Source organism: Salvelinus alpinus, chromosome 8 (genome assembly GCF_045679555.1).
Source record: "Salvelinus alpinus chromosome 8, SLU_Salpinus.1, whole genome shotgun sequence".
NCBI classification, from domain to species: Eukaryota; Metazoa; Chordata; class Actinopteri; order Salmoniformes; family Salmonidae; genus Salvelinus; species Salvelinus alpinus.
In genome coordinates, this window is record NC_092093.1 from 58,228,472 (window position 1) to 58,239,902 (window position 11,431).

Here is an 11,431-nt window from a genome sequence, read left to right on the forward strand (position 1 = left end):
TATCCAGTTATTCATTCATAGTCTAGCCTACAATTTGCAATTTAATTACTCAATATTGTAAACGATGACTTTTATATAGCCTACATAATTAATAATATTATTGGTGGTCATTACATTTATTTTATAAAAACCCTTTTTACATCAGCAGTTGCAAAGTTCTTAACAGATACCAAGCCCAAAGCAAGCAATGCAGAGGCAGAAACACACTGGCCAGGTAGAAAGAAACCTAGAAAGGAACAAGGCTCAGAGTGATGCCCAGTCCTCTTCTGGCTAGTATTATCAGTGAATGTGATCAGTGAAATGATCAGAAGTATCTTTCAAAATGGTTGCTACTATTTACTAATTAACAATCTAATAAATATGTACAGTGGAATATAGCTAAACAAATCAGATCAACACACAAGTAGAAATGGCATATTATATGATGCCAGCAGACATAGTTGTCTTGGCTCGGGTTCACCTGAGCTGCGGGGCTACTGTGCCTGCAGCCTGAAATGGTAACTGTATCTTTAAGGCGCTTGTCTACCACTGTCTGCTTTGTTTAGCCAGAGGGGAGAGTCACGCCATCAGAACAGAAGAACATGCTTTAATTCTGAAAAGTATAGGTAAACAAAGGTAAGAAACGTTCACCTCTGGAGCAAGAATCGACTATTTGGGCAAGGTAAGTTTATTTACTACTTCTATGGTTCCTTGGTGTGGGTTCATTACCAAGACAAAAAAAGTCCATCCTTCTTTCTTCCTAGTTAGTTCATGTTGAGAAAAGGTGTTTATAGCTTTGGGTAGCGTATTTGCCTCTCCAAAACACGAGGCTCGTCCATAAACGCAGCCTGAAAAGTGTCAGACTTTTCATACAATGTATCCAAAGTGTTTAATTTTAGGATAAAATGTAACATTCCTTCCTTATGTAACCCTGAAGTCCAAGTGTTGCACTACTGGAATGATAAACATGCTATTATTGAATTAGACTACCGTAATAGGTATACAACGTTTGAACATGGATTTGAAACGTATTCAGATGTTTTAATGAAAGTGCGCAGCAACCTTTATTAGAATTGAGTTGCCAACAAGTGAGAAACCAATGTCTTTTTTGCATTGCACTGGGTTTGTGTAGAAAAGGAATGCTCCTTTGAAGCAAGCGGGCAATTTACCATAACAATTGAATCAAAGGGATGGTTCCTTGACACGACTTTTCCTGTATTTTATTAGTATGTTTGTGCCTGGATGACGTCTTGTGTTATCTCATTGAATAAGGGGTACATTCTAAGTTATTGTCTGTCTCTGTTTTGTCGGTTCAGGTTACCGTTGTTTCGTGCGTGTCGGAATGAAGTCTACTCAAATCTTACTATCCACTGCACTTATTTTCCTTCTCTCGGGACTTTCCATGACCACAGCCTGCAACAAGGCTCTCTGTGCCAGTGATGTCAGCAAATGTCTCATTCAGGTAAGAAGGCTAAACTCTTTGCATAACGTTTTTGGAAAGGCATCATTCAATTAAGAAGGCTAAGCGCTTAGTGTGATGTGACGTTTCCAGAAAGGCATTAGGTTAACTTTTTTTTTTCTCGCACGAATAAAATGTTTCTAAGTCACGTTGAGAACTCTATGCAAATTCTATAAGGGATTGTTGTCTTTTCAGAGTAAAGTTCGACTGCCATACAATATTATGCCAACATTTTACTCCTTAGTGTTGATCTAAAATGTGATTAACTTCCCACTATGCATTTCCTCTGTATGTCTGAAGTTATTTTACATGAACCTGAATTCTCTGCTGTGATCACAGTATTCTCTTTGTACTGGAAAAGCACATTAAACCATGACAGTTGCTGGGATCCCTCAACCAACTAACAAAACAAAAAAAGAACTTGCCGAGTTGGCAGGGCTACAATGAAGTGAAGGTTTTCAATTTACAGCTGCACAGTGTCCTCAAAGGATTTAGCCTAGTCTACCTTGGCTGTACATGAGATAGCCAATGGAGATACAGTACCAGTCAAAAGTTTGAACACACCTACTCATTCAAAGGTTTTTCTTTTTGACTATTTTCTACATTGTAGAATAATAGTGGAGACATCAAAACTATGAAATAACACATGTAGTAACCAAAAAAGTGTTAAACAAATCAAAATATATGTTATATTTGAGATTCTTCAAAGTAGCCACCCTTTGCCTTGATGATAGCTTTGCTTTCTCTCAACCAGCTTCATGAGGTAGTCACATGGAATGCTTTTCCAACAGTCTTGAAGGAGTTCCCACATATGCTGAGCACTTGTTGGACGCTTTTCCTTCACTCTGCAGTCCAACTCATCCCAAACCATCTCAATTGGGATGAGGTTGGGTGATTGTGGAGACCAGGTCATCTGATGCAGCTCTCCATCACTCTTCTTCTTAGTCAAATAGCCCTTACACAGTCTGGAGGTGTGTTGGGTCATTGTCCTGTTGAAAAACAAATGATAGTCCCACTAAGTGCAACCAGATGAGATGGCGTATCGCTGCAGAATGCTGTAGTTGCCATGCTGGTTAAGTGTGCCTTGAATTCTAAATAAATCACTGACAGTGTCACCAGCAAAGCACCATCACACCTCCTCCTCCATGCTTCACGGTGGAAACTACACATGCGGAGATCATCTGTTCACTTACTCTGCGTCTCACAAAGACACGGCGGTTGGAACCAAAAATCTCAAATTTGGACTCATCAGACCAAAGGACAGATTTTCACCGGTCTAATGTCCATTGCTTGTGTTTCTTGGCCCAAGCAAGTCTCTTCTTATTATTGGTGTCCTTTAGTAGTGGTTTCTTTGCAGCAATTCGACCATGAAGGCCTGATTCACACAGTCTCCTCTGAACAGTTGATGTTGAGATGTGTCTGTTACTTGAACTCTGTGAGGTGCAATCTGAGGTGCAGTTAACTGCCGATTTCTGGGGCTGGTAACTCTAATGAACGTATCCTCTGCAGCAGAAGTAACTCTGGGTCTTCCTTTCCTGTGGCAGTCCTCACGAGAGACAGTTTCATCATGGCGCATGATGGTTTTTGCGACTGCACTTGAAGAAACGTTCAAAGTTCTTGAAATGTTCCACATTGACTGAGCTTCAAGTAATGATGGACTGTCGTTTCTCTTTGCTTATTTGAGCTGCCATAATATGGACTTGGTCTTTTACCAAATAGGGCCATCTTCTGTATACCATCCCTACTTTGTCACAACACAACTGATTGGCTGAAATGCATTAAGAATAAATTAAATTCCACAAATTTACAAGGCACACCTGTTCATTGAAATGCATTACAGGTGACTACCTCATGAAGCTGGTTGAGAGAATGCCAAGAGTGTGCAAATCTGTCATCAAGGCAAAGGGTGGCTACTTTGAAGAATCTCAAATATATTTGAGAAAATTAATTTTCTAATTAATGTAGAAAATTGTAAAAATAAAGAAAGCCTTGAATGAGTAGGTGTGTCCACATTTTTGACTGGTACTGTATATATGTGTACCTTCCCTGGGCATTGGTCTTTGCCTGGCTACCCAAACTCCTTGCGCCAGCCAAACGCTACTTTACAGACTTTAGTTTCTTCTCCACAATGAGTCTGGCGTACCTCCCCGACGATTTATAGAATGCAAACACATTCTAACCGTTCCTATTGGTCCCAGAAACCGATGGGTTGGGCCAGAGCCAGAACACACGTGGGTAAAGCGTTTTTATTGGCTTTTTGATACTGATTTAGAAATTATCCAATTACTGATGACTTTGTTTTGTACAACACCCCTCATTATGACATTGCCATCATTGAAGTCATTTATGGTGGTCTCAGTTTGAAGTATGTAGTGAACGTAGAGCAGCGGGAGTATTCAGTTTGAGTCGTCAGGCAAGGTGCTGCCAGAACCACACTTGACTGTGGGCTCAGTTAGCGCCATCCTTTTGCACATCTGGAATTTGACCTCTTCTCCCTTTCAACCGCTCTGCACTGGAGGAGTCACAGAACAGGCAACTTGAGGTCGGCCCACTCACTCCGGTGGAAACCTCAAGCATACGCAGTAAAACACACACACAGTCACCGCTCGCACACACACACATCCTCTCCCTAGTGATTTCTAAATAGGGACAGGATATTATATGGTTTATTTTCTTGGCGTTGTATCAACCATGATGTGCTCGATACACATCAAGATAAATAAACTTATGTTGTTTTTGCTCTCCTCGTGTTACGACTGAAGCCTGACTGAGGCTACTGCATTGTCTGAGTGTTAACACACGTGTGCACAACATGATAGAAGGATTATACCAGATTGTTGCAGAATTTCTCTCCTATCAGTCCTGACACGTACATAAAATGTGTCCATGTAGTGGTTTCCATTTTGTGTGTGTGTGTTTTGTGATGTACAGGAGCTGTGTCAGTGCAGGCCCTCGGATGGGAACTGCTCGTGCTGTAAAGAGTGTATGCTCTGTCTTGGCACACTGTGGGAGGAGTGCTGCGACTGTGTGGGTAGGTGCCACGGACTAGGTGCAGTTGTGAGCATATTGGGAAGGACAAACAAGAACCGGTGTCAGAATGGATGAGGCTAATGAGGATGGGTATTTGATTTTTGCATCATATTGAGCTCCTTCAAATCCTTCCATGTCTATGTCCTTTATTCACTGATTGTTGAAGATATTGCATCCATCAGATTTTACAGTGAATGTTGAGTATCAAATCACATATTATTTGTCACATGCGCCGAATACAACAGGTGGACAACCTTACCGTGGAAGGCTTACTTACTAGCCCTTAACCAACAATGCCGTTTTAAGAAAATATAGTTAAGAAAATATTGACAAAATAAACTACAGTAAAAATAAATAAATATAAAAAGTAACACAATAAAATAACAATAATGAGGATATACAGGGGGTACTGAGTCAGTGTGTAATTTGAACAAGAGAAGAATAGTGGTTTACTGACTTATCAGTCATTTATTGTAATATTTTATTTATTTATCAATATTTACTAACTTGCTTCCTGTCTCCCCTCACAGGGATGTGTAACCCTAGGAACTACAGTGACACTCCAGCTACCTCCAAAAGCACGGTGGAGGAACTCTACCGACCCATCCCCTCACTGTTCCGCGCCCTCACCGAGGGCGAAGCGCCCATCAACATGATGGTGGTATCCTTCCCCGTGGCCGAGGAACTATCTTACCACGAGAACCTGGTGTCTTTCCTGGAGACCATCGAGGACCAGCACCAAAATGTCTCCCTGCCTGGGAACAGTATCCACGCCAGCTACGATAACAGCCAAAGTACTGAAGGTAGGGAGGGGTGAGGGGGTTGAATTATGGGGATGCTAATAGCTGCTGTGTACTCATTTTAATAAGAGAATAAAACATAGGCACATCATACAGTCTTGTGCAGGTGCCTGTTATCAAAGTATTAAACTCAGTTCATCAGCAAAACAGACTCTGAAGATTCCACATTGCAATATACTATTTTATTTATATATACACTTCCGTTCAAAAGTTTGGGTCACTTAGAAATGTCCTTGTTTTTGAAAGAAAAGCACACTCTGTCCATTTTCTGTCCATTTAAAATAACATCAAATTGATCAGAAATACATTGTAGACATTATTAATGTTGTAAATGACTATTGTTGCTGGAAACGGCTGCTTATTTTATGGAATATCTACATAGGCGTACAGAGGACCATTATCAGCAACCATCACTCCTGTGTTCCAATGGCACGTTGTGTTAGCTAATCCAAGTTTATAATTTTAAAAGGCTAATTGATCATTAGAAAACCCTTCTTCAATTATGTTAGCACAGCTGAAAACTGTTGTTCTGATTAAAGAAGCAATAAAACTGGCCTTCTTTAGACTAGTTGAGTATCTGGAGCATCAGCATTTGTGGGTTTGATTACAGGCTCAAAATGGCCAGAAACAAAGACCTTTCTTCTGAAACTCGTCAGTCTATTCTTGTTCTGAGAAATGACGGCTATTCCATGAGAGAAATTGCCAAGAAACTGAAGATCTCGTACAACGCTGTGTACTACTCCCTTCACAGAACAGCGCAAACTGGCCCTAACCAGAATAGAAAGAGGAGTGGGAGGCCCCGGTGCACAACTGAGCAAGAGGACAAGTACATTTAGTGTCTAGTTTGAGAAACAGATGCCTCAAAAGTCCTCAACTGGCAGCTTCATTAAATAGTACCGGCAAAACACCAGTCTCAACGTCAACAGTGAAGAGGCGACGCCGGGATGCTGGCCTTCTAGGCAGAGTTGCAAAGAAAAAGCCATATCTCAGACTGGCCAATGAAAATAAAAGATTAAGATGGGCAAAATAACACAGACACTGGACAGACGAACTCTGCCTAGAAGGCCAGCATCCCGGAGTCGCCTCTTCACTGTTGACATTGAGACTGGTGTTTTGTGGGTACTATTTAATGAAGCTGCCAGTTGAGGACTTGTGAGGTGGTAATGTATGTATGTATGTATGTATGTACGTATATACACACAGTACTAGTCAAATGTTTGGACACCTACTCATTGCAAGGTTTGTCTTTATTTTTACTATTTTCTACATTGTAGAATAAAAGTGAAGACTTCAAAACTATGGAATCATGTAGTAACCAAAAAAGTGTTTAACAAATCAAAATATATTTTAGATTCATCAAAGTAGCCACTCTTTGCCTTGATGACAGCTTTGCACACTCTTGGCATTCTTTCAACCAGCTTCACGAGGTAGTCACCTGGAATGCATTTCAATTAACAGGTGTGCCCTGTTAATTTGTGGAATTTCTTTCCTTCTTAATGCGTTTGAGCCAATCAGTTTTGTTGTGACAAGGTAGGGGTGGTATACAGAAGATGGCCCTATTTGGTAAAAGACCAAGTCCATATTATGGCAAGAACAGCTCAAATAAGAAAGGAGAAACAACCATCATTACTTTAGGACATGAAGGTCAGTCAATGCGGAATATTTCAAGAACTTTGAACGTTTCTTCAAGTGCAGTTGCAAAAACCATCAAGCACTATGATGACACTGGCTCTCGTGAGGACAACCACAGGAATGGAAGACGCAGAGTTACCTCTGCTGCAGAGGATAAGTTCATTAGAGTTACCAGCCTCAGAAATTGCAGCCCAAATAAATGCTTCAGAGTTCAAGTAACAGACACATCTCAACATCAGCTGTTCAGAGAAGACTGTGATGGAGAGCTGCATCAGATGAACTGGCCACCACAATCACCCGACCTCAACCCAATTGAGATGGGACCGCAGAGTGAAGAAAAAGCAGCCAACAAGTGCTCAGCCTATGTGGGAACTCCTTCAAGACTGTTGGAAAAGCATTCCTCATGGAGCTGGTTGAGAGGATGCCAAGAGTGTGCAAAGCTGTCAAGGCAAAGGGTGGCTACTTTATATTACTATATATTTTGATTTGTTTAACACTTTTTTTGGTTACTACATGATTCCATATGTGTTATTTCCTGGTTTTGATGTCTTCACCATTATTCTACAATGTAGAAAACAGTAAAAAATAAAATATCTCCCATAACAAATCAGGACAGCCCAATTGGCTTTAGGGGTATTAACCTGGGCAGATTGGGCAACCCATAAGTGCTAAATATATGGACTTTGATCCAACACACTATTTTAGGGAACCCCCAGGAGTTCCCTAACTCATCCCCCTGGCAGGGACCATATTGTTTTAGGAGGGGAGGGCTAAGCTATAATGAACTCATGGCTAAAGCTGCTTTGAACTGAGCTCTGTGGCTTGACCCCTCCATAAAAGCTTATGAGATCTCAGGGCCTTGGCTTTCGTTTGATGGTTTTAGCAGGCCGCTATTTGAAAACCAAGCAGCCCTGTAAATTATTGAGTATATTGCTGCTGGCCTCGTGAACTTTCATGTGCATCCGCTCCAGTTGTCCTCTCCTCAGCCTCTGGTCCTAGTGATTCTAATTGACTAGGAATCTAGGGGGGGAGAGAGTAAGCGAGCTCCTTACGTATCCGCTCTGTGAACCTGTGACCCAGATCTGTTTTCCCTTTGGGAAAACACGCTCATTAATCAGGCCTCCAGCGGTGGGGGATGCCCTTGCCTTATGAGGTGGGATGGGTGTGGGGCGGCAGAGATAAACACATGGGCTTAAATCAAGCCATACGCATGCAGCCCTTTAGCATAGTATGGATGATGCATGTCAATCAAGAGGTTAGGCTCTACTAGGCTTTAGCTCAGCTGGCTAACACATACTTGTGGCACAATAGTTCAAACTATTTTGTGATAAAAAAAAAAAATGTATTAAACATTTAAATAAATACTGAGATTTGATACGATACATAGAGGTGGACTAACAGGACTTTGCTTATTTTGTGCTTTAGAGTACCTTCATAAAGGTAAAGTGAAGACTACAATATATCGCTTAAGCATTTTATTGCTAATATTTGCCTGTTGTATTCAAAGGCTTATTTCTCCCCGTTTTTTCCCCCTCCACAGATAACATGTGCACCGTGGTGTACTTTGATGACTGTGTGTCCATCCGCCAGTGCAAGCAGTACTGCGAGTCCATGGGCGGCTCCAAGTACCGCTGGTTCCACAACGCCTGCTGTGAATGCATCGGCCCGGAGTGCCTCGACTACGGCAGCAAAGCCGTCAAGTGCATGAACTGCCTGTTCTAATGAAAGCCAATGGGACTAGCCACGTTAGGGTACTGTGCTCAAAATGCCACAAGGGGGCACTGTCTGCAATATGCAGATTAGCTGATGAGGTTGACTGAGTAGGATGACTTGTGCCTCAGCCTTTTGTAAAATGTTTCCATGTTGTGATGTAAAATATTAGCCCTTATATTATATTTTTCACTCTTGAATTAGTTTTTATATCTTATATAGGTTCTCTAGCAGAGAATAAATATATATTGATTGTTTTATATTCTCATATAGTTAATGCTGAAAGAGTCACTATGCCAAATCGTTTTATATATATATATATATATATATATATAGCCGCGTAAAGACAAGCAATCAATGTTATCAAATCTGTAGTGAAATGGCATTTTATTTTTGCTGTAATGGACAATCATAGTAAATACTGTTTTGTATAATTATATAATTGTTAGTAATATAACATACACTACATGGCCAAAAGTATAGACACCTGCTCGTCAAACATCTCATTCCAAAATCATGGGCATTAATATGGAGATGGTCCCCCCTTTGCTGCTATAACAGCCTACGCTCTTCTGGGAAAACATTCCACTAGATGTTGGAACATTGCTGAGGGGACTTGCTTCCATTCAGCCACAAGAGCATTAGTGAGGTCGGGCACTGATGTTGGGCTATTAGGCCTGGTTCGCAGTCTACGTTCCAATTCATCCCAAAGGTGTTCGATGGGGTTGAGGTCAGGGCTCTGTGCAGGCCAGTCAAGTTCTTCCACAACAATCTTGATAAACCATTTCTGTATGGACCTTTCTTTGTGCATGGGGACATTGTCATGCTGAAACAGGAAAGGGCCTTCCCCAAACTGTTGCCACAAAGTTGGAAGCAAAGAATCGTCTAGAATGGTGTAGTGTTAAGATTTTCCTTCACTGGAACTAAGGGGCCTGAACCATGAAAAACAGCCCCAGATCATTATTCCTACTCCACCAGACCTTACAGTTGGCATTGTGCATTGGGGCAGGTAGCGTTCTTATGGCATCCGTCAAACCCAGATTAGTCCGTCGGACTGCAAGATGGTGAAGCGTGATTCATCACTCCAGAGAATGTGTTTCCACTGCTCCAGAGTCCAATGGCTGAGAGCTTTACACCACTCCAGTCGACGCTTGGCATTGAGCATGGTATTCTTAGGCTCGTGTGCGTGCGGCTGCTCGCCCATTTCATGAAGCTCCCGACGAACAGTTCTTGTGCTGGCGTTGCTTCCAGAGGCAGTAGAACTCAGTAGTGAGTGTTGTAACTGAGGACAGACGATTTTTATGCACTTCAGCACTCGGCGGTCCCGTTCTGTGAGCTTGTGTGGCCTACCACTTCACAGCTGAGCCGTTGTTGCTCCTATACGTTTCCACTTCATAATAACAGCACTTACAGTTGACCGGGGCAGCTCTAGCAGGGCAGAAATTTGATGAACTGACTTGTTGGAAAGGTGACATCCTATGACGGTGCCACGTTGCAAGTCACTGAGCTCTTCAGTAAGGCCATTCTACAGCCAATGTTTGTCTATGGAGCTTGCATGGCTGTGTGCTCGATTTTATACACACGTCAGGAACGGGTGTGGCTGAAATAGCCGGATCCACTAATGTGAAGGGTTGTCCACATACTTCTGGCCATTTAGTGTATGTTATTTTAAACGACGGCCATATTCAATCAAAACTGATGGCCAGCCTTTCACAGACAACAGGTTTGATTTTATAGGCGCAGTTAAGATGATTTGTTTCATACTGTAAACATTTATCATTCTAGCACAAGTATGTTGTTTGACTGTATACCACACTGTTACTATACACACTCCGGAATGGAACAGTTGATTGGTCTAAAGGTAGTCTGGTGGGATCTGTTTCAGACCAGGAGTGTGTTCCACTCTGAGGTGTGTACTGTAAGTCATGTCAGAGGAATCCAGTTGTTATTGCACGAGCCCTCTGTGTTTATTCCCCCGTTCTTCATGTCTTTAGCTATGCTTATTAAAGGTCTGCAACATTTGGTTTCAATTAGGGCCACAGAGGCTGGCAGAGAGCAGCAAAAACGTTACTGCAACGTCTTTCTGCAGCTTTATTGGTCTGGTAGAGGTTGTATGTGCTACATTCAATCTGTTTGTGTCCTTGCTTTCTTGTGCTGGTTCCGTCGTGCATTGCTTATTTCCTTGATCTGTCAAGTTTTTATAGGGTTGTCGTGTAGCCAGTGGGTCTCGTGAAACAGAAAATGTTGGTTATTTGGCACAGAAGTGGAGCAATGTGGTTTATGGAAGCAGTGAGGTACTAAAGACAAATGCTTTAATTTCTAAGCCAATGCTTAGAAATTCACAAATAACAGCTTATGAAAATGAGGTGGGAGAAGTAAAGTAGATACATTGTTCATGTAAAAGCAATAATATAACTTGAATTGTGACAGGAACATGTGTAAAACACTTCATTCCAAATTGCAAACAGTAAAATAATGTTTTGTGTAAAATGTAATAAATTAAACATTTCTCATTTTTACACTAAACAGTTTCCCAACAGGAGCATTTGATGCCTAACAGTTCCTTTTCATCCTGGGTTTTCTAAACCGGTTTGCCACACAACCCAGGTGTCCCAATCAGTTTGCCCCACTTTCCCTGTAGGAGGAAGGGGAGGCATGGAAAGTGAGGAGCATGATGCTGGGCACAGCCCACTGGCTGACAGGCAACAAAAGTGTTGTGTGTCGGGTACATCCAAGGCCTAACAAAGAAGCCTTTGTCTCAGGAGGATGGCTCTGGTCACGTGAACAGTCTGTCCACCTGACATGGGAAGCCAGCCAAACC

At 41.8% G+C, this 11,431-nt stretch overlaps 1 protein-coding gene across 1 annotated transcript; it reads left to right on the forward strand.

Annotated features, from left to right (window-relative positions):
• Window positions 1–446: 446 nt before the first annotated feature.
• LOC139583354 (twisted gastrulation protein homolog 1-A-like) lies at window positions 447–11,136 on the forward strand. Its single transcript, XM_071414327.1, has 5 exons — window positions 447–661; window positions 1,296–1,441; window positions 4,370–4,469; window positions 4,999–5,271; window positions 8,441–11,136. Exons 2-5 carry the CDS (start codon window positions 1,322–1,324, stop codon window positions 8,620–8,622), a joined length of 675 nt encoding a protein of 224 aa, XP_071270428.1. The 5' UTR covers window positions 447–661; window positions 1,296–1,321; the 3' UTR covers window positions 8,623–11,136.
• Window positions 11,137–11,431: the final 295 nt, after the last annotated feature.